This window comes from Berghia stephanieae, chromosome 4, assembly GCF_034508935.2.
Source record: "Berghia stephanieae isolate SIO BIC M18660-M18661 chromosome 4, UCSD_Bste_1.3, whole genome shotgun sequence".
Taxonomy (NCBI): Eukaryota; Metazoa; Mollusca; class Gastropoda; order Nudibranchia; family Aeolidiidae; genus Berghia; species Berghia stephanieae.
In genome coordinates, this window is record NC_088363.1 from 50143901 (window position 1) to 50171400 (window position 27500).

General features: G+C 37.3%; 2 protein-coding genes across 2 annotated transcripts; both read right to left on the minus strand.

The window, feature by feature from the left end:
- Positions 1 to 3215: 3215 nt before the first annotated feature.
- Positions 3216 to 10535, minus strand: LOC144971793 (uncharacterized). The gene is made up of 2 exons (XM_078912867.1): positions 10486 to 10535; positions 3216 to 4325 (listed from the first exon to the last, which is right to left on the minus strand). Exon 2 carries the CDS (start codon positions 4311 to 4313, stop codon positions 3216 to 3218), a length of 1098 nt encoding a protein of 365 aa, XP_078768993.1. The 5' UTR covers positions 4314 to 4325; positions 10486 to 10535.
- Positions 10536 to 17101: 6566 nt separating this feature from the next.
- LOC144971794 (atrial natriuretic peptide receptor 1-like) lies at positions 17102 to 22901 on the minus strand. The gene is made up of 5 exons (XM_078912869.1): positions 22770 to 22901; positions 20350 to 20508; positions 19704 to 19835; positions 17926 to 18037; positions 17102 to 17340 (listed from the first exon to the last, which is right to left on the minus strand). Exons 1-5 carry the CDS (start codon positions 22839 to 22841, stop codon positions 17102 to 17104), a joined length of 714 nt encoding a protein of 237 aa, XP_078768995.1. The 5' UTR covers positions 22842 to 22901.
- Positions 22902 to 27500: the final 4599 nt, after the last annotated feature.

Below are 27500 nucleotides of genomic sequence, written 5' to 3' on the forward strand. Positions count from 1 at the left end.
TGATACCACACCAAAAACTGGGATAAAGCCAGAAACACAATGATATAAAACTTGGTCTTTAATAGAATTAGTGATCTTTTTCTAGATGTATTTATTTACACAGTGCGAACTAAACCATATGCAAGGTCTATAGAACATGTAAATGCATCCAATCGTTTTATAGAGCGAATGCATTTGATTTTTAATTCAGCCTCTTGATTTGTGACTATTAATTACAGGGACTGGACACGGGGTTGCCATCTAAGTATTCGCAATGAGTTGGAGTGATTTGTGAGCTTCTGATTGACGTCAACTTCATACTATCTATCTTCTAGTAGTACTGTGTTGGACACAACTAAGGGAAATAATTGGTCACAAACGCATTTCCCTTATACCATAATTCTGACCGATTGTGTCAACCCGGCATAATGTCGAGAATGAACTGCATCAAGATATTGAGTTTATAATCAAAATAAGCAAAATTCCAAAATGTTTTTGAAGGACGAGTTTTCTGGCCAAAATTTATTCAATGTGTTTTGTTTTCTTTATGAGTAAGGACGGTACTGATGAACGGAATTGATATCACTCAGGTCTTTGTCATTGTTTTTAGCCAGCCATTTTATTAGTAGCTCTCACTAAATTATATCAATCAAGATTTCACAAAGTTTTGTTGTATCCAGCTGGCTGATGTAAGGAGTTTTTTTGTTTGTTTGGTTTTTTTTTTGTTTTTTTTTTTTTTTGTTGGGGGGGGGGGCTAAACGCATAGTATCAGTTGAGTTGCTGAGACCCCCTACGAGCAAAATGATTTATATAATCAACTACGATATAAATAGTAACACGAGATGCTATTAAACGGGTTGCCACCTTGTCACTTTGTCACAAGGACGGACACGGTCTCTCGGGTTTCATTTGTAACGGATCCTCTCAAAACGGTTTTACGTCTGGATGAACCTGATGGTCAAAATAGAATGTTAAACTTTACAAGAATAATCTAAGTTTTTTTAAAAGATTCCTTTACTCAAGAGAATAATGTGGCTCATTGATAGAGCACACGCTCGACACGCAAACGAACCGTGATCGATCCCGGGTGCAGGAGAGATTATCATTTTCTGACACCTCCCCCCCCGACCCCCATGTCCACCCAGCAGTGATTAGGTAGCTGGATCTGTTAGATCTGGCAGAAAGAATTTTGGGATTGGCTATCGTCCAGTTCAAATGATAGCAAGGGACATGTACTTACTTACAGGTCTGATAACCCAAATGTTTATGGCCTCATTGTTGTAAGGGAAATACTCTCAAACCGACGCAAAACATTGTCCATTACAGCAATGTTAAATCAGACCAATAATTGATTTCGGGTATCAGCCCTGCCAATTTGTACACTTTGGTCACAAGCAATTGCTATTTTCGGTTTCGGCCTACAGAAACAGGGATAAACTCCGGCTCCATGAGCTTTATGACTTTGATAACTATTCTCGCGCCCCCCCCCCCTCCCCCACGTTATTTTACAATGTATATTGCTCCCCTTTCTGATATGTTATTAACCTTTCCCATTGATTTTCACTTATATGTTGATGACACTCAGCTGTATACAAAACTGAATAATGATCCAGAACTGCCATCAATATCATTTAATGGCAGATTGTATTGCTAACATAAAGGATTGAATTAAACTAAACAAACTTAAATTTAATGATGACTAGACAGAAATGATACTTTTTGGAAATAGGTATCAACTCTCAAAAATATCTACAAATGAGATGCTAGTGGGTGAAAATACGTTAAACTTTGTTCTTGTGTGAGAGATCTTGGGGTGTATTTAGATCAAGGGTTATCCATGGAAGATCGTGTAAAAATATGTCAATGTTGTAATTGTCACATTAGAAACATTGGAAAAATCGGACGTTATATTGAAGAGGAGTTTTGTGGCCATCTTTTAAAGCTACGTGACTTTCCAGAGTTCATTGGTTAAATGTAGATGAAAGGAAAACAAAACTGGACGGAAGACATTAGTATGTACACTAATATGGGTATGACTGTGGAGTGCAACTATAATATCATGTTCAGTCTTATCTATAATATACATCAAGATTCTAAATCTTAATTTGTTCACAAAAAAAAAACATTTCCTTTTCTCAATGCCAAGGATAACAATGTCTAGGAATAAAATATCAAGGTTGACCCTGTCTGGTGAACGGTGGGGTTTGAAGTTAGCTTGTGCGCCTTTGGATTTGATAATAATTGAGACAAACCTCTCAGAAAACAGTGACGATTTAGCATCTTCCGTGGCGTCACAGCTATTTACAAAAGGGCGAATAACCACACCCCACTAGCGTCTTGAAGCATTGCTCTTGAGATTCAACAAATTGATGACACATCAAGATATTGCCTTCTTGTGTCTACGTTTAGCTACAATTGAGTTATACACTTTTATAATATGTTGCTGTTCATATCCTTAAAAGTTCAGCGTTGTAGTTTTTTTGAATCTGCGTTATTATTTATTCTTTATTCTTGTTTGATCTCTTTAATTGTTTAGTTCTTCAACGCACCACATTCTGAATGTCTAAAGATGCTTTCCTATTCTATACATAATGGCATTACAATCAGGCCAAGCAATTTTCTGAGTCCCTGTCTACGTCAGAATACTTTACACCAATATCTCAAAGAAGACTTTTATAAACAAAGTCTGACATAATTCTATATTGTAAGGCGAGTCGCATTTTTAACTTAGGGTAATCTTACAATCCATTGGGAATTCTCATACCACGTTTCTACCTTTTAGTCCACAATAATACAATCTTTGCAGTAGTCAAAGTGACACTAGGCTGCTAGAAGTTGTGGACTGTAAAAAGTAATAAATAAAAATGAATATAACAGCTTCAAAAAGAGCAAACTACCAAACACGGAGCGTTTCGGGCTCAAACCCCTTCTTCAGCGAGCAACAAAAAACAAGAAAGACATAAATACATAACTAAAATCCAGATAGACGTCTATATGGAATTTAGTAATGTATTTATGTCTTTAATGGTGTTTTTTTTTTGGGGGGGGGGGGGGGTTGTTGGCTGAAGAAGGATTTTGAGCCCGAAACGTTCCGTGTTTGTTATTTGTTTTTCTTTTTTGAAACTGTTATATTCATTTTTATTATTACTTTTTACAATCTTTGCAGTAAAGCATCAACACCTATTACGATGATGTCACAAAGAACCATAGTCGTCACAATTTGTTAATGAATAAGTTCATTTATTGTGGGACAATGTTCTAGGTTTGACTGTCGTTGATGGTTGAAATTTTTCACGCAATTTATCATAAGTTCTCGCAGAAAGTGGTACTCTTGATTGTCCCTTGCTCGGACTAGAAGTCTTTGGAGGTGGGAACATAACTATTTCACCATTGGTCCTGGAACCGTTACTTTTTATAGAAGTAATCGATGATAATGAAGAAGATGAAGACTTGTTTGACCTGGGCACAGTGCCGTTGGCATTGTTGCCAGTCTGGACGGGGGTTAATGCTGCGTTTATTTTATGCTCAGGAGGTGACCTGTTTAAATGATAGCTGTTGGTTTGAAACTGGGACCTATTGGAAGTTGTTTGTGGTTGGGATTTTGTTTTATCGTAACCCTGAGCTGAAGAATAATGCGTGTCAGGAGAAGACGACGATCGAGGAGGTATCACAGGCGGACATTTTGCAACAGGAGGCGTTGGACTTTTTACAATAGGGCTGATTTCAGGTGCAGGCGACGGGGTTAAAGGTCGTATTGTGTTTGTTTTGTTTGAAATATTGATATCATTTAGAGTTGTCGCTGAAGGGGGAGACGATGTTTTGCCATTCTGATTTTTTTCATTATTTCTAAGGTCACTCTCTGTGGTTCCTGATTCTGAATTGTGGTTGAGATTTGCACTTCCGTTTGCCTCTGTCGTCGTTGAATTGTTCTCAGTGTTATTATTTTGTCCAGTCTCGTTCTGATTCTTGTTATTGTTTGTATTTGAATCCTCCACGTCTGTAATAATTACCGTTACGTCTTTATTGGAATTGTCTCGGCTCACATTTTTTATAATGATATCCTCACCAAAACCAGACTCGGCACTGATTCGTTTCTCTGCGTCTTCAATTTTGAGCCCAGTGGTATCTTTCGAATTTTCTACTTTCGTTTCATTTTCAGTTTTAGGGCTTTTGTCGACCTCTTTATTTTCTGTTGCGGGTTTTTCTGCATTTTCCTCGACAGGTTGGAGAGGTTTATTCGCTTGTTTTCGCTTGGATTTTGGAACCCAGATGCACGTCATGCTCTCGTTGCTTTCACCCATATCTTCTCGCCCGTTTATCCAGAATGTTTCCATTTTGCCTTTACCCTGAAACATACAAAAATAGCAATAGCATAAGTGTTTATTGATTAACCTAAGCCGCATGTGTAAGTTGTGGAGAGATTTTTCATATTGTAAATTTCAGATTTTCTTTTGGGTCAAGAAACTTTCGTGTTTTAAAATACTTGGAACTTTTTATTGCTCAAAATCTATCAAATATGTTCAAAGCGCTTTACAATAGGTTTCAAGTCAACAGCAGTACGTTACATGTTGGACTAGGCGTGACCTGAACGGTACTGTTTCCAATCTCAAAACATAGAGAATTTATTCAGCACAATATCCACTACATGTCCTCAGAGCGCTTTACAGGGGATCTCCAGCCAACAGCAACACGTAACATGTAGGATAAGACATGACGCCTGTAAGGCGATAGTACAATCTTTTTTCCGAAAGAGACAACGCTGTTAACGGCCATGTACTCATTTTACACCTGAGCACGGTGAGAGAATGAGAGTAAAGAGCCTTTTCCAATGACTCAACTATGCGCCGAGCAAGGCTCGAACCCATGACTTTCCGATCCGAAAGCGAGTGTCATACCACAAGACCAGATAGCCGCACAAATTGTTTAGAATGCATTGCAATATGAGTACATAATTTACACAATTGGTTTTCAGTTTTCTAATCAACACCCCAGTAATCGTTAATCTTGTTAAAAGATACTGTTTACGTCGCTCAGCAAGAAACTTGGTGTTAAATTTCCCTTTCGTAAAAGCAAATTATTGATCATATTTTGAACGTATTAAACAGCCTGTAGTTTTATAAGTAAAAACAAAATATAAGCTTTTCCCATGGCTATAGCACTTGTTAATTCTACGACAAGAAATAATGTTTTTTAAAGAATTTATTTACAATATTGCTTAAACCCTCACACCCTAAACAAAGCAGCCAATTCTTCAAATAGAATCAATACAAGCAACTGCTATAATCAATGCTTTCCATCGGCTTCTGTACTTTGTTTGATCTTAAATAGGAGGAGATTCATCACAAATCGTAACTCTGTCCCGGTACCTTCATGAAACGCTTTTTAAATAAAATGATAATCGTCAGACGATCTTACATCTAATAACAACATATTGAGATGACTCCAAAATTTCAAAAAGAATTTCTTGCACATTTGTGGTTTAATAAATTTTGATAAATTTAAATTCTTCTAAATTCACAGATATATGAAGTAGATTTTTTTCATGTAAAAATCAAAAAGGAGAGTTTTGTTTCGATATAGGACATTGTTTGCCTTGTACTCGTATCTGTGCCAAACAAGAGCTTTTACACCTTCGTCCTTCATTTTCAATCATGCCTATCTTGAATGCTTACAATTTCTTGTCAATCGAATTTGGATTTATGTCTTGATATTGAAATGGCAAGAATATCTCAACACGTGTATTTGGTTATGTTGTGAAACGTGATCACGTGTCTCGTGTCTTGTGGTTCCCATCGATGCATTGCGTTTATTCAAAAATATAACTCAAAACATCCGCTATCCGTAAATATAACGGACCAACACACAAACCTATGTGTAAACTTGAACGTTTATAGATTGTATGCGCTTGGCTAAAAAGCTCACAACATTGCCATCCGGAAATATGACGGACCAACACACAAAACGATTTGTAACCTTAACCGTTTATACAGTTTAGTGAGAATTAGTGACGTCATCTTCGTTCTATCTATAGTCTGGTTTATACCGTTTAGTGAGAATTACTCATCAACATGGATGGCAAAAAAAAAACAATAAGAAAGACCCGAGTGACGTCATCTTCGTTCTATCTATAGCGAAATCAAACCTAAACTTATTTTGCACAGTCACCAAAATATGTCCTTACTTGAAGGTTTGATGGTGTAACGATATATAAAAAAATATGAGAACAAAGCCTTCAATGAGGTCGAAATTAATTTACTTAGTAAGTGGATTCATAAATCGATTATAGAGAGAATTTTAGCAGATTCGCGACGCTCAATGAGTTTTTCAAAGCTTCATATTCCCTCATCAAATCACATAGAATACTGGATAATGTATACATTTCTGCCAGAAGCTTGAATATATAAAAAACAAATAACAATTGGAAATTGAATGGAAGCTTCAATTAAATAAAGTGAAAACAGGTAATCTGTGTGTTTCAGGTTTCCCCATTATCAACAAAACAAGATGAATGAAACACTAAAGACTGAAGACGAATGAGAGGTCTCATTCAAAACTTGAATCTTTCTTTCTCAATACGATGTTTTATTTTGATAAAAAGTAAATAACATGTTTATCTTTACAGAAATATCAATTTTAACAACTATTTCTTGGACATCTTTTATATATGGTACTCAAAAGGACCAGTACCCTTATGTACCTAGCGGTACTTCTAAGTACAATTTCTGAAATGACCCCAAGATGGTCGGGAATTTCAAAAATCCCTTTGAAATTGTTCTTTGTGACCCAACATCAGTAACATATCGATGGTCGGCGGATCAAACCTCAGAAGTCCCGATTTTCACAATCGGTGGATCAAAACTCTGAAAGCTACATATCTACGAGCTTTAGCGCACCATGTTTTATTTAATTTTGGGCGGATCAGACCTCTGATGACATCTCTGTTGTTCGCATCCTAGGTTTGAGAGTTTTTTTGCCAAGAGGAGGGTAATTTAAATTGATCGAAATTTGAAGGTCGACTTCTCTGGTCAAATTTTTTTTACGAGTTTTTCCAGAGTACGCCAGTTAATTCGTTCGTGAGTCGGAATCGAAAGCATATTTTGAGTGAGGATTGTTACGACTTCAATACGCATTTGACTGCACTCCCTTCTGAAGGAATTTGCGTGTCGCTGTCTGAATGTGACATGTATATATTTGTCTCAGACAAGACAGATATATATATATATTGTGCAGCTATGTAATCTAGTGGTATCACACTCTCCTTTGGATCGGAAAGCCCTGGGTTCGAGTCCCGCTCTGAGCGGTGCCTAGATGGGTCCTTGGGAAAGGCTCTTTACTCATATTCTCCCATCGTAATCAGATGTAAAATGAGTACCTGGCCGTTAAACAACATTGTCTTTGTCGGAAATTAAAAGTGGTGTCACGTTTCTTCCCACATGTTAAGTGTTGGCTAGGGACCCCTTGTGAAGTGTTTAGAGCATGTTTAGTGCATACTGCGTTATATGAAGTTCACGTTTGTTTTTTCTTATCTATATATTTTTTTGGGTTTCGTGATTAAGTGAAATAACACTCTGCATGTGACCTGTAGGTCTTACATTCGAATCTCGCAATGATCGGCGCAATGTTGAGTCCTTTAAAAAAACACACTTTTTCAACATACAAGACGAGACTGAAATATTCCATAAGGAAGTCGCAGTGCAACATCGGACAGTAACCAAAAAGATTTCAGATTTTTTCTCAAGAGAATTAGGCATGCTGATACTGGGGCTAGAATTTGAGTTTTCTGGGTGGGGGGGGGGGGAGATGTGCAATATGTTATACATTCGGTCATCTCTATGAATTAAAGTACGGAAGAAAAGTGCGATGTAAAAAAAACTGGTTTCTATTTCATTGGAAGTGTAAAACAACTCTTCCGGAGGACTGGATATATAAATTGCGTAATACATCTTCTGATGTCTCTTAATTTCTAGCCTAAATATATGTTTGTCGTCAACAAAGGTCATTCATCCTCGCCCCTGCTATGTCCCGTAAAGGATTTGAAAATACATCCTGCTACCTTTATGTATCGTATTCATTATTAGTACTCATAAGGACTGGTGACCTAATAGATTAAAATGGTTCGGACATGTCAAGAGACGAAAGGGGAGTACGTGGGAAGGAAATTATTGGATATAGATAGAACGAAGATGACGTCCCTCGAGTCTTTGTTATTGGTTTTTGCCATCCGCGTTTATGAGTAATGCTCACTAAACTGTATTAACCAGACTATAAACGATCATGGTTATACACAGTTTTATGTGTTGGCCAGTTATACTTCCGGATGGCAATGTTGTGAACTTCTTAGCCAAGTGCATACTATCTATACAATTAGCGGGAAAGAGGAAAAGGGGACGCCCAAAGACTAGATGGTTGGATAGGGTAAAATGCGATATGAAAGAACTGGGCCTGGAGGAGGATGGTGCTACGAACCGAAATACATGGAGATTTAGTTGGCATACAGTATGGCAACCCTGCAAAATGCGGGATAAGCTGAAAGAAGAAGAAGGAGAAGAAGAAGAAAAAGGACTGGTTACATACAAACTCACAAGGATTTAGGGACCAAAAGAGTAGAGGGTTTGATGTAACGTCTTTTCTTCCCTATTGTGGTGCCATTTTGCCATAATTCGGTGAGTGAATGAATGAGGTATTATTGTAAAGCAGAGTGATATAATATGTGATATAAAGATAGATTCCTCTTGATCTGCAATCTCCAATAAGATTTGATACGTGTTACGTTCATGGCGTACATTATAAATGTATAAATGGATAAAATGTATTAATGATAATTATTTATTTATATTCTTTATTCTTTTTTTTAATATAATTTTTCTTGATTGCCTCCGGATCCACAGATTCACGTGTCTTATCGGCCCGTTGTGACATCATCGTCTTGCATTGATCTGACTCTTTAATTCCTTCCTATCTGTCTGGCGCTGTTAATTAAGACTTCTCCTCCCTCTCTCTCTCTCTCTCTCTCTCTCTCTCTCTCTCTCTCTCTCTCTCTCTCACTCTATCTCTCTTAACAAAATGTCATTAGACAATACAATACAATGTTTTCAAATCGATTTAAACCAACTATCTGTCGTACTCTGGAAAAACATGTATTTAAATATTTGGCCAGAAAACTAGTCCTTCAGATATCGGTCAATCAAAATAACCCTTTTATGGCTAAAAGTCTCAAACCTGGGACCTCGCGAAGTCACAGGTTTGAAAGTTTTTGCCAAGATGAGGGTCATTTAAATCGATCGATATTTGAAAGACGATTATTCTGGGCAAATTTTAAATATGGAGTTTTCCTGAGTACGACAGAACAGTTTATACGATTTTATTCTCTTTGTTTCGTCATTCATATAATTATATCAAATGATTTTATTTAACTAACGTATTTATAAAACGTGATTATTGTGTCAATTTTTACATTTAACTTGTTTTTCATTTCCCCACACAAAATGTACATTATCTATATATCTTTTTGCGGAATAGTTTATACAATTTTATTCTCTTTGTTTTTTTGTCATTCATATCATTTTATCAAATGGTTTTATTGAACTACCATATTTATAAAACGTGATTCATCATATCAATTTTTACATTTCAGTTTATTTTCATTTCCCCACACAAAATGTACATAATCTATATTTCTTTTTGCGAAGTTTACACTTTTTAACGGAATCCCGTTTTTATATAGTCAAATGAGGATAATTGGTATGGCCATGTTTCTCGCCAGGAATTACTGGCAAAAATCATTATGCAAAGGATACTGGAGGGAGGCAGAAGGAGAGGATGGTAACCAAAAGATTGGATGGATAATGTACAGGAAGGGACATGGTTGGACAGTCCAACAATAATGAGGAAAGATAAATAACGGGGTTTTTTTTTTTTACCGATGTAACCTTTAATAATTACAATATGATATTAGTCCTCTTTTTGTTATGATTTTTCTTTCTTTTTTTGTTCTTTTTTTTTTTTTGCTTTTTTTTGTGTGCGTATGTGAAGGTGTGTGTGTGTGTGTGTGTGTGTGTGTGTGTGTGTGCATGTGTGTGAATTTTTTTGTTTTGCTTGTTTGTTTGTGTTTTTGGGGGGTTGTTTTGTTTGTTTTGTTTTTATTCAGTATTGTTTTGTTTTGTTTTTGTTTTTGTTTTCTTGCTTTATTTATGTATTTGGTTTGGAAGAAAAAGAAGAAGAAGAAAAAGAAGGAGGGGAGGAGGGGAGGGTGGGGGGGAAGAAGGATGGGGAGTGGGAGATATACAAGGAGGGTGAGATTACATTACATTTATTTGTACTTTGTGTGTGTTTTATCAGTGTGTGTATGTGTTTTGTCAGTGTGTGTGTTTGTGTATGTATGTATATTATATATATATATATATATATATATATATATATATATATATATATATGTATCTGTGTGTTAATCTATCTGAGAATACATTTTGCTAAACTATACAAAACATTTAACAATTAAATTCTTACCTTCACATCGATTTCCCCACGTGATTCTATTTTGTAGACATTGCGATTAATTAACATGTCTCTGGTAGCTTTTAACTGCTAAAGGATCGGCTTATGGCTTAAGAAGATAAATAGAAAAGGTAATAATAAAAAGTGATTAAACAGATAAATTTAAAATCAAATTAGAAAAGTACATAATTACCAAAAAGTTATTAACAAACGATCAAAGTATTTAAACCGATTTTTGGATCCATTAATTTTTAGAGAAGGTATTTATTCTTTTTGAACGGCAGTTTGATGGCCAATTTTGAAACTATTTTTTCAATACGGCAGTTGAATGGTTCAATCTTTGAATCTTTTGTTCGCCGCTTGCCCGTATAGATAGTATGCGCTTGGTTAAGAAGCTCATAACATTGCCACCCGGAAGTTTAACGGACCAACAAACAAAACTATATGTAATCATGAACTTTTATAGTCTGGATAATACCGTTTGGTGAGTATTACTCATAAACGTGATGGCAAAAATCAATAACAGAGTGACGTCATTCTATCTATAAAGGTACTATAGTAATGAAGAAAAATTAATGTAAGAGCTTTGAAAATTAACGAAAGACCAAATATTTCAAGATCCTATTACTCGGTGACAACACGTGCTAAATACGTCTCTGAAATCTGTCTGGATTTTAAGTGATGTATTCATGTTTTTCTTGCTTTTGTCATTAGCTGATGAAGGGTTTCGAAGCCGAAACGTTACGAATTTTGGTATTTTGTATTTTTCGAAGCTGCGCGGCTATGTGGTCTAGTGGTATCACAGTCGCTTTCGGATCGGAATGTCCTGGGTTCGAGCATCGCTCGGCACATAGTTGAGTCCTTGGAGAGCAGCAGCTTCTTATGGTTCACACTATTATGTTATGACGATCGACCCAATCAGCAAAGTCCGGTCCGCATTGGTGCACCGTCGCGAACCCGCCTGGTAGCATCGTCACAACACACCTTTCGACTAGATGCTCTGCCGTTTCGGGTTCTTGTCCACAGCGTGGACATAAAGGACAGGAAGTTAGACCCCACTGATGTAACGCACCGGCCGTTAGGCAGCTCCTCGACCGAAGCCGATTCGCAGCTACCCAGTGTCTCCTCTTACTGGTATCAAAGCCTGGCAACTTCTCACCAAGCTTAGAGGAGTGTAGGTCCCCGCCCCCACGAGGGATTGAATTCGTCCAAACCGACTTCCATCTCGTATGTGCAGCTCTGTCCGTAGTCAGGGATTCTGCGTACAAGGGTTGCCGGGACTTATTTCGGCTCGAAACGGGGGCACCGTTCATTATGCGCATGAGAGGGGTATCCCCATTCCCTCTCTCTTTGATCTTACTCAGCCAGTTTCCCGTAATGGTCTCCCTCCGGACATCGGGGGGCTGGATCGCTGCCATTACCGGGCCCCATTCTCTAGGGGTTGTTGCTAGCGTTCCCGACACTATGTGCATCGACTTGCGAAGTTTTACATCCACCTTCTCAACGTTTCTGCTTCTACCCCACACTGGAGCGCAATACTCCGCGGTGGAATAGCATAGTGCCAGGGCGGATGTTCTCAGGGGCGCTTGGCTAGCGCCCCAAGTCGATCCCGCCAGCTTCCTCAGAAGACTATTCCGCTTCTCTATCTTCCGGGCAACCCCTTCGAGATGAACCCGATAGGTAAGGCTGCGATCCAACGTCACCCCTAAATATTTTGAACGCGGCTCATATGGGAGTGGATGGTCCCCGACTAGGATATTCAGTTTACGGGTGTGCCAACCACTGCATAAGTGAAATGCAGTGGCCACGGTTTTTGAAGTGTTCATCTTCAGGTACCACTTGTCAAAGTAGGATTTGAGTCTGGTGACGTCCTCGCTGAGTACGCTCTCGAGACGGGTCCACACTTTACTCTGAGTAACGAGTGCCCAGTCGTCTGCGTATCCCAGCCTCAGGGAGGAAGTGTTCGGCATATCGCTAATGTAAACGTTAAACAACATTGGCGCAAGTACCGACCCCTGAGGGACCCCATTCTTCAATTTCCTAACTTTGCTCGTGACGTCTCCCAGCGCGACGTGGAATTGCCTTTCCCCTAAGATCGAAGAGAACAACTTCAAGGTCTTTTTGCACCTTATGATTTTTGCAAGTTTGAGCATTAACCCATCGCACCAGACCGTATCGTACGCCGCTGATAGGTCTATAAACACAGCACCTGTTTGCTGTTTTCTCTCGAACCCGTGCTCAATATGCTCTGTAAGGGCAATGACCTGCTCCGTGGTGCACCTCCCTTCCCTGAAGCCTGCCTGCTCAGGTGGCAGGGCAGCGTCTAGGACCGGCCCCCATCGGTTTAATAGAACACGCTCCAACAATTTGTAAAGACAGCTCAGCAGCGATATGGGTCTGTAACTGTCTGCCTCCTTCGCCGGCTTCCCTGGCTTCAGGATGGCAACTATCTTCGCGTGCTTCCACACTTGTGGAAGCTTTCCTTTTGCAAGGACGTCAGACATTGCCTCTGCTAGCCAGGCCCGTGCCCTGGGGCCCAGATGCGTCACCATATCGGGATATACACCATCTATCCCTGCTGCTTTGCCGTTCTTTACTTTGCTAATGGCTGCACCCACTTCTCGGGGACTGAACGGGGCCGTCCAGTCCGACTCCTCCGCAGGTAGCGAGTCCAAAATCGTACGGTACGCCTTGCGGACACCGCGCTCAAAGGCCTGATTAGGGACCCGCTTACTACGGTTCTTAATATTCTTGGCAATTGTGTCTGCCTCGCATTCCGGTGCAGCCTTCGCGAAATTCCGATCTGGGTCCAATTTCTTTATCAAACGCCAAGCGTGGCGGCTGGAGTGTGTAAAGTCGAGACTTTCCACAGTCTCCTGCCACCGTTGCTTCCTTCCTTCTGCCAGAGACTGAAGTAGTCTATCGGCTGTGTCCTGGGACTGGGTCTGCTGGTACTCTCGGTACAGCTCTTCCGACTCTGCTGTCCAGCAAGGGGTGTAGAATTTCCGCTTGCCCCGTGGAATAGAGCGTTGAGCGCTCTTAACCAGTAGCCTACTAAATCTGGTTATATTCTTGGACTTGGGAGGAATGGCAGGGCAGACCTGCTCGATATAGGAACTGAATTCCTCCCAGTCAGCCTTCCTGAAATTCCATCTGCAAAGTGGGAGAGACTGCACCCTCGGTATTGTCACCCCAGCTGTGACAAGAACCGGCCTGTGCTGGCTATGCGGAAAGTCCCCGAGGACTGTCCGCTTCACCTGCAGCGGTTCACCGTTCGCGCCTTTCGTTACGAGGGTGAGGTCTGGAGTATACTCCTTCTTATGGCGGGTACCCCGGAAGGTACCCTTGGCTGTAGGATCGTACACTAGGTGTAGATCGTTACAGTCCATCCATGAGCGGAGTTGTCTTCCTGCCTCGTTGCAGTCTTTATTTATTTATTTCAATTCTGAATATAAAAAAGCAAGAACAATTCAAAAAATAATTCTATGTGATGAAACCACGTACAGAAGGCATAGCAACATAAACATTTTCGGCAATTTAAAAACGTATGTTTATAAATATAATTTAAGAAGTGTCACACTTTGTGACACAGCAGTAACGTGTCTAAAACCGGTCGCACATCTATTCGGTACCTTGTGGGATCAATTATCTGTATCGTTATTTATTTCGGGAATTTTCAATGAAAATATTTTTAAGTAAGTCCTTCTGAGCCACTTGGACTCATTGTAAGACAAATTAACTCCTTTAGAGCCTTGTAGCCAATGGTACAGGAGTTATCCCGGTTTCAATAGCGTGAAGCGGACAATTAACGTATTTGTTTGAAAACCTTTGAACAGGACGCTAGTCTATCGCAGATTACTATCCCAGCTTGACATGTACCCTTTTACACCTGAATGGAGTGAGTGATTGGAGTAAATTTTCTTGCTCTAGAAAGTACAAATTGGCTTCAGTCGGAATCGAACACAGAACCTCTGAGTGCAGAGTACAACGCGCTAACCATGGGCCATCTTGCCTCCTAAGCTTATAAATCCGGAACTTATCCATGTTGTTGTAGCGTTAAGCAGACAGATAACAGTTTAAAATTTAAAAAAATAAAATTCCCTTTTTCATCCCATAGGGGAAATTTTTCTCGAGGGTCTATTCCAAGGAAAGACTGGAATAACCCAGGCGTCAGCCGCAATGCAGCGCCGCAAATTGAGCTAGGGCGATGTATAACCCAGGCGTTAGTCGCAGTGCAGCGCCGCAAATTGAGCTAGGCGAGGTGACTGACTCAAGGCAACACAGCGCATCAGCGGGTGATCGAACTGATGCCTTTCGGGTACGAAGCAAAGACCGTACCACCGAGCTATGCTGACTTTCTATTATCCTCTTGAATGATACTAGTCCGTCAAAGATTACTTTCATCAGCGAACCGGTACTCATTTGCACCTGGGTAAAATGAGGTGATTCCAAGAAAGTCATTTTAAGATAAGATCGGAGATCACCATCGAGTCTACGGAATTGACCCTTGAGCAATCTTTGGGTCATTAAGGGATGCACCCAATATTGTTTTCTCTTTCAATTTGTCTTTTTTTTTCCACGTAGTAAAGCACATAAATATGCAACCTCTATTTCATCCATTACTAGTAGTAGTAGTAGTAGTAGTAGTAGTAGTAGTAGTAGTAGTAGTAGTAGTAGTAGTAGTAGTAGTAGTAGAAGTAGTGGTAGAAGAGGTGGTAGTTGTAGTGGTGGTGGTAGTAGTAGTAGTAGTAGTAGTAGTAGTAGTAGTAGTAGTAGTAGTAGTAGTAGTAGTAGTAGTAGTAGTAGTTGTTGTTGTTGTTGTTGTAGATGTAGTAGTCGTAATAGTAGAAGTAGTGGTAGTAGTAGTAGTAGTAGTAGTAGTAGTAGTAGTAGTAGTAGTAGTAGTAGTAGTAGTAGTAGTGGTGGTAGTAGTGGTTAGTAGTAGTAGTAGTAGTAGTAGTAGTAGTAGTAGTAGTAGTAGTAGTAGTAGTAGTGGTAGTGGTAGTGGTAATAGTAGTAGTTGTAGTAGTAGTTGTTGTAGTAGTAGTAGCATCAGCAGCAGCAATAATATTACTCTTGCTATAAGAATATTTCATGATTATATAAATCTTATGTAAACAAATCCCATTGTACAGTGTAAAAAATCATTATCGTCATGTCGTATCTTATGTTGATTCATAAAATGTGAATTATTAGAGTTGTACCAAGGACTTATTTTTTAACTTATTAATTTATAATTCAAACTATTAAATAACTAATCTATTAATTAGAAGATTTTACATTATTATTATTATTATTATTATTATTATTATTATATTATTATTATTTATTATTATTATTATTATTATTATTATTATTATTATTATTTATTATTATTATTATTATTACTATCATTATTACTATCATTGTTTGCCTTGCTTTATTATTGATTTTATTTACTTGATTTGTTGATGAAAATATTATATTCTTGTATGAGTTATATTGACAATTGCCTACAAATTAACTTTTGAATCTTGTAAAAAAAAATTAAAAAATAATGCATTCGCGCAGGTGTGTCCCGGGACAGTCCTGTACTAGTGCGGAACCCCATTTGAATAGAAGTTTTCTCCAGCGGGACAGGACAAATTTGTCCTGGGACAGTTTTGTCCTAGTGCGGAAGGAGTCTTACACAGTACGGTTGCACTTCCAAGGTAAGTACGGAATTAGAACAGACAGATTTTTTGTTTTGGTTTCTTTAAAACACAAATAAAACCTGTCAGTTTCTTTTTAACCAAATAGTGTGTCACCGTGACATAATGCGGCTATGTCGTCAAGTAGTATGCCACTCACCATTGGACCGGAAGATTAAAGGTTTGAGTCCCGCTCTGAGCGGCGCATAGTTGAGATCTTTGAAAAAGGCTCTTTATTCACATTTTCTCACCTTACTCGTGTGTAAAATGATTACCTGTTTGTCGGAAAAAATGCAATATCGCCAAGCAGGCGTCATGTCTCCTTCAATATGTTGTTACTGTTGGCTGGGGACTCCTTGTAAAGCGCTATGAGCACATTTAGTGAAATAAACGGTACATCAATGCTCGATTTCTTAACGAAAAGTAAATATGACGCCCCTCTTGCTAGGATTTCGTATTGTCAATCCAGTGATATATGAAGTGAAAAGTCGAGAGAAATGACAATTGGTTTATGACTGGACAAAAACTTTTTACTTTCATTTTCTCCATGTGTGATTTGAGTATTTGATAGGAAACAGACTTGTTTTCGAAACAAAATGTAATAATTTTTTATAAGATTCATTTTCCTATGTTTTAAGTGTTGCTGTTGTCCATTGTAAAAATCTTTAAGCATTTGTATTAAATATTGCGTTTTTTTAAAGACTAAGTTCACTTATAAAGTAAGACTTTTCGATAACATTTAAGAAATGTTTTGTAACCACAAGATGGCATTGAGGTTATATCTACAATTGCTGTTCTCTCTCAAACGGGTCAGAATAATACAGTAATCTTAGATCTTGATAGAGTGACTGCATTCAATCCCTTCATTTCTGACAAAATAATAATTACAAAGACTGAAACACACTGCCAACATCTAAGTGTTGTGCTTTGATGTTCTTGTCGTGATTTGTGAGTTTCGTTTACTTGTGTAAATCATGAAACCTTGAGAAATGTAGCCTGTTGGACACAACTAAGGGAAATGATTCATGACAAACGTATTCCCGTAATAAGGAATGGACAATAACAATGCAGAACCACAATAAGACACTGTCATACTTACGTTGTCCATTAGACTCCATTCTGGATGCAGTGTTAACCGTATCGCCAAAGAGGCAATATCGAGGCATCTTCAAGCCAACTACTCCAGCTACACAGGGACCTGTGAAAAGGGATAACGTGTAAAATAACTGGTAAATTAAAATGAAAAAAAAACTGAAATAAGAAACAATAAGAGTAACAAAATAATAATTGCACTATTATATTATTTATATCGTCCAGCAGGCGTCATGTCTCGTCCTATATTATGTTAAGTGTTGCTGTTGACTAGGGACCCCGTATAAAGCGCGTTGAGCACGTTCAGTGAATATTACGCTATTTAAATGATCAAGTTTTTAATGTTTTAATTAGTTCATGGACTTGAATTAATTATCCTATAAAAAGAAACACTATGAAACAGAGGACAATCAAAATCAAAACATCAGATTTAACTCCAGCATTAGGTTTTACTCCCAACATAATACCAGTTATTGCTATAGAAGGAATGAAGTGACGTCACTGAACTCTTTCATATGACATTTCGACAGCCTGTTAGTGATAAGTTTTCACTAAATTATATCAACCAGACTATCAACTCTCAAGTTACACACAGTTTTGTGTGACGTTATGTTTAATTTTGCTGTTATATTTTATCTTAAACACGTAGCATCATTATGTCATGTTATCATAATATAACAAAATTGTTTACCAGAGTGAATCCCAATTCGTATCCTCAGGTTGCCACCTTCCACCATCGGAGCTTTAATCTGTTTGACAGCGGCCAGTAGATCAATGGACATCGTAGCTATTTCTTCAGGATGCTGGGTAAAATTAGATATTTCAAAAAACAAATCAGCTCTCTGTTTATTTGGCTGGTATTTTTGTATTTGCTATTATACTACTCCTCCCCATAAATAGCTACGAATCATATTATCAAACGTTAAATTTCACTAAGATAAGAGTTTTTTTTAAAAGAATTATCATTTTAGTATTTTTGAAAATGTCTTTTAATCAGAGATAACGAAATCGGAAGACAAAAAAAATGATATTTTTACACTCTTGTGTTATGGATTACGAACTGTGTTCCCACGGGCTCATGTATAGATTGGGTACACGAAGTCAAACACACACACACACGCACGCGCGCGCGCACACACATAAGCATGTATGTATGTGTATATATAATATATATATATATATATATATATATATATATATAATATATATATATATATATATATATATATATATATATATTATATATATCCGGTGGTCACCATAAAAAGCAAAACGCGCGGCTGTTTAGTTCTTTCTATTGTAACAAGTTATAACGATATCTTTTTCAATTTTTATTACTATTAGAACTATCCATTATTAATAGAGTTGCAAAAATATCAAAATGACCAGATTAACGGTTATTGAATAAATATAAAATATTGTAATACCACCTAGATAAAAATTTCGATATCGAAAAGATGATGCAACTAATTGTGGTATTTGCGCGTTGTAATCCATTGAGTATATTTTGGGCAATCTCTCAAAAGATTGTTGCAACAATCGATTCTATTTAGCACTAATTATTACCCCTCATTAAACTGGCAAGGCAATATTTTCATAAAATCAAGACCATTAGTCATTTTAATAGGATAAGGATATAAAGATATATGTTGCCGTTATGTGCAATCAGAAAAAAACATGGTATTTTTTTTAGACCGTATGGATTTTTCTATGATTTATTTGACAATAAAAAATATTTCTGGCAACTATGCTTCACATCCCAAAATTAGCGAGAAATCCTTCAACATACTCTCTTAATAACTAGCATCAGTCAGTGAGCCTGAAGTAACACGGGACGGTTAAACCAAGTCATGGTTATCTTCCTTTTTCATGCTAGTGTTGGTTTTCAGTGCTTAGAGATTAAACCAGATATTTTCAGTAGTCTGACAAAAACCACATTCTTAAATAATGTTAACCAGAAATACTTAAGTATCAGGTCAAAGGTCAAATATCGATCAAATAACCCAAAATTCTTTTAACAATCTAATTTTTGAAGTGTCAAGTTTGAGACTTTTTGACATAGATAGTGAGAGTTATTTTAATCGATCGATATTTTAAATAAGCGTTCTATATAAAAAATAATTAAATCTGTTATGTCAGAGTGTAGCAGTTATCTGGAAGATCGATTTCGTCAATGATTATAGTTCTAGATGTTCTAAATGAGTGCATGCTGGACTTGAATGACGCCTGGAGCGCTCTGTCAATGAGGTTTTATATGTCCACAAAAACTATTGCTTTTCGCTATAAAAAAAAATCATTCTTTACAGACGGGATTCGATTCTATTCTAATTTGACATAATATCCTGAAATTTTCTCCAAGTAATTAGTGAAAAAGCAATGTAATTCTGATTTTAGTAAAGTTATAGTCAGTATTTAGAACAAAGTCAAGGAGGGAAAAGGAGGGTGGGGGGGAGGGGGGGTTAGGGATACCTTGCTTCCGTTTTTTATGGGTACTCCACTGGCTACCATGTAAGCATCTCCGATTGTCTCCACTTTGTACACATCATACGTATCGATACGGGTATCGAATGTGGAGTATATGGAGTTGAGGAGTTCTACGACCTGAAAGAAGAGAATATATTTTATTCCTATCAGATGGGAAATTCGACGGTATTAAGAAAAAATTGAATCTCCCATAATATATTCAAAATTAATATGTGCATTTCGGGAAATAACTTTCAAAACCTGTTAAGTCACACCCAGGGAGAAAATGAGTCATAACTCTAAAGCAATCTTCTGGAAATATTAGAATCACACATTAGAAATTTCAACAGACTCAGGGTGAGTTAGAAAATGAGTTCAATACCACAAGACCCCAAAGTCAAATAATATTAGTCCTTCCGATTCATGAGGATCATGGAGTTGTAGTTTATCCCGTGAAAAGTACAATAGCAATTGCTTGCTATCCTTTAGGTAGGACGCTAGTCTATCGCATTAAACTTTCAGCCAGATCTAGTAGAACCAGCTAACAAATCACTGCTGGGTGGACAGAGGGGAGGAGGATCAGAAAAAATCTCGACTGCATGAGACCCCTTGAAGAAAAAAAGAAACATGTATATTGTTAATAGCCACTTACCTGCATAGGTGAACACATAGATGAGATGGTTGTGAATCCAACAATGTCCGAGAAATATATGGAGACAGAGTCAAAAGATTCGGCCATGACAGGTTGTCCACTCCTGAGTTGGTCAGCTACAACTCGAGGCAACATTTGGTACAGAAGATTCACCGTAAGCTGGGCAGAATAGTTTAAAAATCAATATAGAGTCCCAGGTTTGACTACTTTTTTGTTTAGTCTATACTAATAAAAGAAAGATCAAGTTTGCCAAGATCTTGGACGGAATGTTTCCATTATGATGCAAAATGGGTGAAAGGCAAATCGCGAAAGAATTAGAAAAATAAAACCGAAATCTTTAATATGGCATATCTGTGATGTATATATTAAGATAATCGTGAAATTAATTTTTCCAACATATTATCTTGGTAATAACGAGGTTAATTGTGATAAAATTTCAGACAAGCATTATTTATAGTCTGGCAGGCTTCAGACTTCTAAGCTATTTCCGGGGTTCTCGCACTCGATATGTGTTCGCATTGATTTTAATTCAACCTTATACACCAATGCATGGATCAAATGTATAACATTTTATGTTCCATTAGTAGGCATTTTTCAGTTATTTCTTTTGATATGTTTTTTCTTTGTATCTTATCACATCTAATGCAGAATGTGGTCTTATGATATGACTCTCGCCTTCGTACCGGAATTGTTCAGGGTTCGAGATGGCCTCTGAGCGGTGCATAGTTGAGCCCTTGGAAAGGGGATCTTTACTCATATTCTCTCATCGTACTCAGGTGTAAAATGATACCTGGTCGTTAACAGCGTTGTCTTTGTCAGATAAAAAATGTTTTATCACCTAATAAGCGCCACATTACGTCCTACATATAAATCTCAATTTTTATTTTTTTTATTTATTTTTTTTTTTACATGTTAAGTGTTGCTGTTGACTGGGGATCCATTGTAAAGAGCTTTGAGCACGTTTAACGGATATTATGTTATATAAAGGCTTAATTTTTATTTGGTAGTTTTTGTTGTTTGTTGTTTGTTTTTGTTTGTTGTTGTTTTGTTTTTGTTTTTTGTTTTTGTGTTGTTTCTTGTTTGTTTGTTTTTTTTGTTTTGCTTTTTGTTGTTGTTTTTGTTACCTGTCTTGTTTTGTTCTTTTTTAATCTAACCGTGGATGTTATGGATTACTTTCAATTTCCTTCCTCTGAAGGACTACTTTTTTCTTTCTCTTTATGATGCACCTGTCGACACTGGTTGCGTTATAGCTATTAATATACTTTTAAAATAAAGTTACACACCCTCGGATATGACTCCACTCATTAAGAATTAATAAATATACTTTTTAGTTTGATTGCAACTACTCCTTTTTCAATTTCTTGAATTGTTGAGTTTCAATGTCTCCATTAGTCGTTGAAAAACATCCTCTGTCTATCTATATCTATCTATCCATCTATTTTTCTATATATAATATAGAAATATAGATGGATAGATTGATTCCCATACTTTCTCTTTTCCACTGGATTGAGCCGTAGTCATCGTAAAGTTATAGCCTGACACTGACAAAAAAAAATGACGTCAAAATGCCAGTCTTTTGCCACAAAAGAAAACAAATCGTGAGTTGTATTCAATAGTTCAACCAAGGAAATAAATTATTGTTTCCTTGAGCTCTACTAACGCCATAGTTAAGTTTTAACCTGACACTGAAACCCAAAAAGACTAGCATTTTGACGTCATTATTTGGTTTTTGCACCACCTAGTGAGTTGTCGATAGTAGTGCTCATGGAAACAAGTGGTCCCATTGGTTGAACTATTGAATACAACTAACGATTTGTTTTCTTTTGTGGCCAAAGACTGGCATTTTGACGTCGTTTATTGGTTAATGTCAGGCTATAAGTTAACGATGGTTACGGTCAGGCTAAATGTTAATGATGGCTACGATTGAGCTCCCTCCGCCCGGAAGCTTCGTCACAACACACCGTTCAACCAGATTCTCTGCCGTCTCGGGCTCGTTACCACAACGGGTACATGTTGGACAGATGGCAAGTCCCCACTGATGTGGTGAGCGTGCTTTTAAGCAGGTTCTCGACCGAAGCCGATTGGCTGCCACCCAATGTCTCCTTTTGCTGGTGGAAAAGCCAGGCAACTTCTCCCCCAGTTTCGAAGAGTCGATGTCCACGCCCCCTAGAGGGATTGAATTCGTCCAAACCGACTTCCATCTCGTATATGCAGCTCTGTCCGAAGTCATGGAAGCTACGCAAAAGGGTTGTCGGGACTTATTTATTCGTCTCGAAACAGGGACACCGTCCATTATGCGCTTGAGAGAGGCATCCCCATTCCCTCTCTCTTTGATATTGGCGGACGCTTGTAGAGGCCCTACGTTTCACCAGGAACGAAAAGAGTAAAGTCAAGTAAGTCAAGTCGAGTTCAATACTCACATTTCTCTCCTTGTCCAGTGCTTCTGCCTTCGTCTCCAGTAAATGCGTTTGCATGTAAATCCATTCCCCCATTTCCCTGACCCTTGTTGCTATGATAACTGCGGCTGTGACGCCGATAAGACCAACTGTAATGTCCAAAATGACACGTCTGTGGAATAGAAGATATCATTTCATATCAAACATAATAGAAATTAGATTCATTAAAAACAATCTACAAAAATTAACCGCGATTTCCAAGGTTTGAGAGAATTTTCCAAGATGAGGGTCAATTAAATCGATCGATTTTTAAGGACTGGTATTCTGGCCAAATTTATTTTATATGAGTTTCTTTTTTTCAGAGTTTAGCAGTTAACTGGTTGAAATACAGTTTCAAAACCCTTCTTCAGCAAAAGGAAAACCATTTAAAAAGTTAATACATCACATTAAATTCAGATAAACGGGAGAAAACTTCACGACACAATCAATAACAATATGATCTACGAACTGAAGTTATAATATAAGATTTCTGTCTTTAAAATTCAAACACGTTCCCAATGCTACTGCGCGACCTTGAGTTTGAGTTTGATATTTCAAACACATATTCTCAAGAATCTTATCTTGATACCCCTCTAATGACCCCTCATCTATAAATATTTGTTATCAAAAGGTATTAATTTTTATAATGGTTCTATTTCAATTCTAACGGTTTGACATTAAGAAATCATTTTGGTCAAGATATTATTACATGTCAAATTTGTTTTTAGTAAAAATCAGATGCATCCGTGAGAAAAAAAAAATCTTGAACTGCAACGGTATCTTTATTTTTCATGATGTCCTTTCGCCAATGCATCATATGTGTTGCCTAGGCATTCCATGAAGGAATATAGTTAATCAATACATCAATCAAGATGCCTTGTGTCAACAAGAATCGCTGATGTTGTTCAGAGCCAGCAAATTGGAGGTTAATAATCTTTCCCAGGGAAAAAAACGAAAATGCCTGAAGCGGGGCTCGAACTCAGGACCTTAACCACGCGGTCACTTCGCACTACGTTATTTACAAAGGATAATGGGGTCTCATGATTTTCTTTTTGGTGCTGCAATGCTATAGTAACATTGAATTTTCACCAAAACCAAAGGGGAATAATAATTTCTTTTCAATTTCTATTGATAAATTTGCCTATTCGGTTTTAACACACCTACCGCATTTTTTCAGTCGAAACACGAACAGCCCCTTCATTTTCGAATGGAATTTAATGTTGATCAAATGCTTTTACTTAACGACTTCTTTAAATAGATTTTGTGGTTTTACTGATCCTATTCTTAACATTATATTTCAGAATGCGAATTTACAATGCCAGATAAGAATATCGAAGATAACCTTTTATTATTCTATTTATTTATTTACCTTGTCTTTTCCCCTTGTTCATGTACTTGGTCGTCGGACATTCGTGCTTCCAGGTAATTCAACAGTAACCAAATATTGTCTATCACACCTTGCCGTGACGAATAAATGTCAGTGTAGGTAAGATTGCCACTGGAACATCTATCCGAGGCGCTAGAGTACATGTCTGAGGACAAAGTATCAATGTAAAACTATGTAAAATGGAATACATCTTAAACTTGAATTAGAACGATTTCAATTTCCAAGTTTTATCAGTTATCAAGTGTTAAGAAAATCTTCAGGATAAGATCGATAGAGGAATAAGGCTGAGAATTCGTGACGTCGCACTTTCTTCTCTTCCGGTTCCAAAATCCTTGGAGGTGTGTATTTAACCAGTCCTTCGGAGGACTAATAATGAATAGGTTTAATATTTAATCATAAGGTGGCATAACTATTTTACTACCAAAATGTATAGGCAGATTCTAATGTTACATGAAGACGTAAAATAGTGAGGATGGAAAGTCTTTACTGACGACAAGCATATATTTAGTCTATAAAATAATATGCCCTCACTCAGAAACCAGAAAATTAATTACACAAGGCATGTATCCAGTCCTCAGGAAGAGTGGTTTATACTTCCAATGAGATTGGAACCAGTTTATTTATATCACATTTTTTCCCTATTCTGCAAATGAAGAATCGTGAAGAGTCCAATAGGTGATAACATTAAGAGGATAATATTTTGGAGAAACAGCGTGACAGTAAAAGTATGAATGGGCTGATTAATCTCGTTGGACAAGAGAAATAGAGAGGTGTCCCGTACTCTTACAAATCTGCCAATACATTCTACTACTAAAATAGTTACGCCATCTTATGATTCAATATGCAACCTATTCATTATTAGTCCCCCAAAGGACTGATTACGTACACACTTCCAGGGAGTTTGAAACCGGAAGAGTAGAAGGTGTGACGTCACGACATCTCTGCCCTATTATTGGTAAAGTGTATTTGAGGAAGATAAATCATAAAACGACTCGACTTGAGGTAGAAGAATGGAATGTTTTTGTCTGTAGCCATATCGTGTTCGAGGATTGAATGAATAAACAAAAAAATAACTTAATGAAAGAACAAAGGATTGAATGAATGGATAATTTGAATAAATAAATAAATGGTAGAGTGAATGAACGAACGAATGGATGAATTAATTAATGATTTAGTGCATGAACGAATTAATGATTCGATGGATGAATGATTGAAAATAACGAATGAATGAATGGATGATTCAATAAATGAAGACATAAATGAAAATTGAACTAATATATAAATGAATTATTGAACTAATAGATAAATGAATGATTATTATAATGATAAAACGAAATGGTAATGTAACCTGTAGATTGCGTAAGATTCCAGTTGTACGGATTTCCCACCCCTCGCTCCATGAACTTCTCAATTCTTTCAATGTACACATTCACATCAATGGCCAAAGTGTTATGAGTCGAAATCAGATCTTCAAAGGACGATTTGGATGAGGCGGTGCAGGAACTATCGTTTCCGGAAGCTAAAGCAGCACTAGTCAGATATGCACACATGATCATTTCATCCGATACATAGGAGAGCATGCGTAGGATAGCCACGTACATAGCCACCAGCACCCACCATATGTAACTAGAGTCATCGTAACAATCTGTAATAACTGGTACCATTACGTCGAAATTATCATGATCAGCTTCTACATGTTCCACACCAATCGCTGAGACGTTTCTGAATAAGGTCGTTGCTGCTGAAACCATAACTTGACATGTTTTGTAAACCGAAGTGTGTAGAAAGAGGTTGACACACGTGTTCTCCAAGTCGTATTGTGTTTGGTTGTTGAAGTAAACGGCTTCATTGGCAGCTATTGCAGAGCAATTTGTCACTCCAATGAAATAGTTAAGATCTCGAGTGACTGAAATTTCCCATAAAGCATGAACCAATAGAAATCGCCCTGTGGAAAATATAGAGAAATGTCAGTATTGTAACTATATGAGTACTCCTTTATAAATGAAAATTTTGAAAAATTCTCAAACTCCGGAGCATGATTTTTCCTTGTATAAAGGAGCCATTCTATGGAGTTCAGATACAAAAATTCACAACATGGCTGGACCGTGGATTCTGTAAAAACACCTCTCAGTAGAGTGTTCATTGTGTCGCTAGATTTAATTAAAACCAGAAGGAGAGTACTCTGTCACAGATCAATATAATAGATTTTATAATATAATTTTACAATCTAATAGGCCCTATTTAACGGGCCGTAAACGCTTTTTATGTGTTTACGCTATGAAAACAAAATGTAGCCTCAGTATTAATGGACATTGGTCTTGAGAAGCAGCTTTCCTTTAAAAAGTTTTGTACATTAAGTCATTAACAAGTTAACTGCCGCACTATGAAAAAAAACTCGTATTTAAACATTTTAAATATCTTATTTCATTTGCGATCTATTGAAATGACACTCATCTTGGCAAAGACTCCCAAACCTAGGGCTAGGATTTGTGTTGACTTCATTTTAACACCCGTGCTACCCTCTTTTTCCGGTTAGAGAAAAATGGGCAAAATTGGTGATTTAGCAGATTTACTTTTATTTTGGGGTCTGATTGGAATGTTCCCAACAATTTCCGAACAACCTGAACGAATCTAAGAGAATAGAGGAATAATGGATGAAATATCTGGAAATTCTGATTACTTATTCAATAATAGACGAATGCTCGAAATTGCCATTTGTATTTGAGACAAGATTAATCGATTACTTATTTTTGGAGTAATGGGAGATGGTTTTAGTCATGTCTTCACGTACCTCGTGATTGATCAATTATTGTTTATCCTGGAGTCTGGTGGTTGACTTTGTCGCGGCATAAAGTATTGCTTTGTTTTCGATATTTGTTTTCATCAGACAATCTATCTATCATTTTATCATTGCTTTTTTGTACGCTTCAAGTCCCATTTATGAACGTGCTCTATGTCTTCAACAAAAATCACAGTGATTCAGAATAGGATTACTAAAATGTGTATGTTAGTTTCTTTGTTTTCTGTTCTATTTTCGTCCTATATGTTTAGTTTTGTGGTTGGCGAGAGACCCCTTGTGAAGCGATTTGATCACATTGGCTGTATTTTGAGTTATATAAATGCTTATTTTGTTGCTGTTGTCTTTCAAAATAGATCATAGTTATTCAGAATGAGATTAACTTCATTTTGTAAGTGGGGTTTTTTATTTGTTTTTGTTTTTGGTGGGTTTTTTATGTTTTTATATGGTTTGTTTGTTGTTTTTTTTTGTTTGTTTTTTTTTTTGTTTTTTTTTTTGGTGAAGGGGGGGGGGGTTGTTCTAGGGTGCGTGT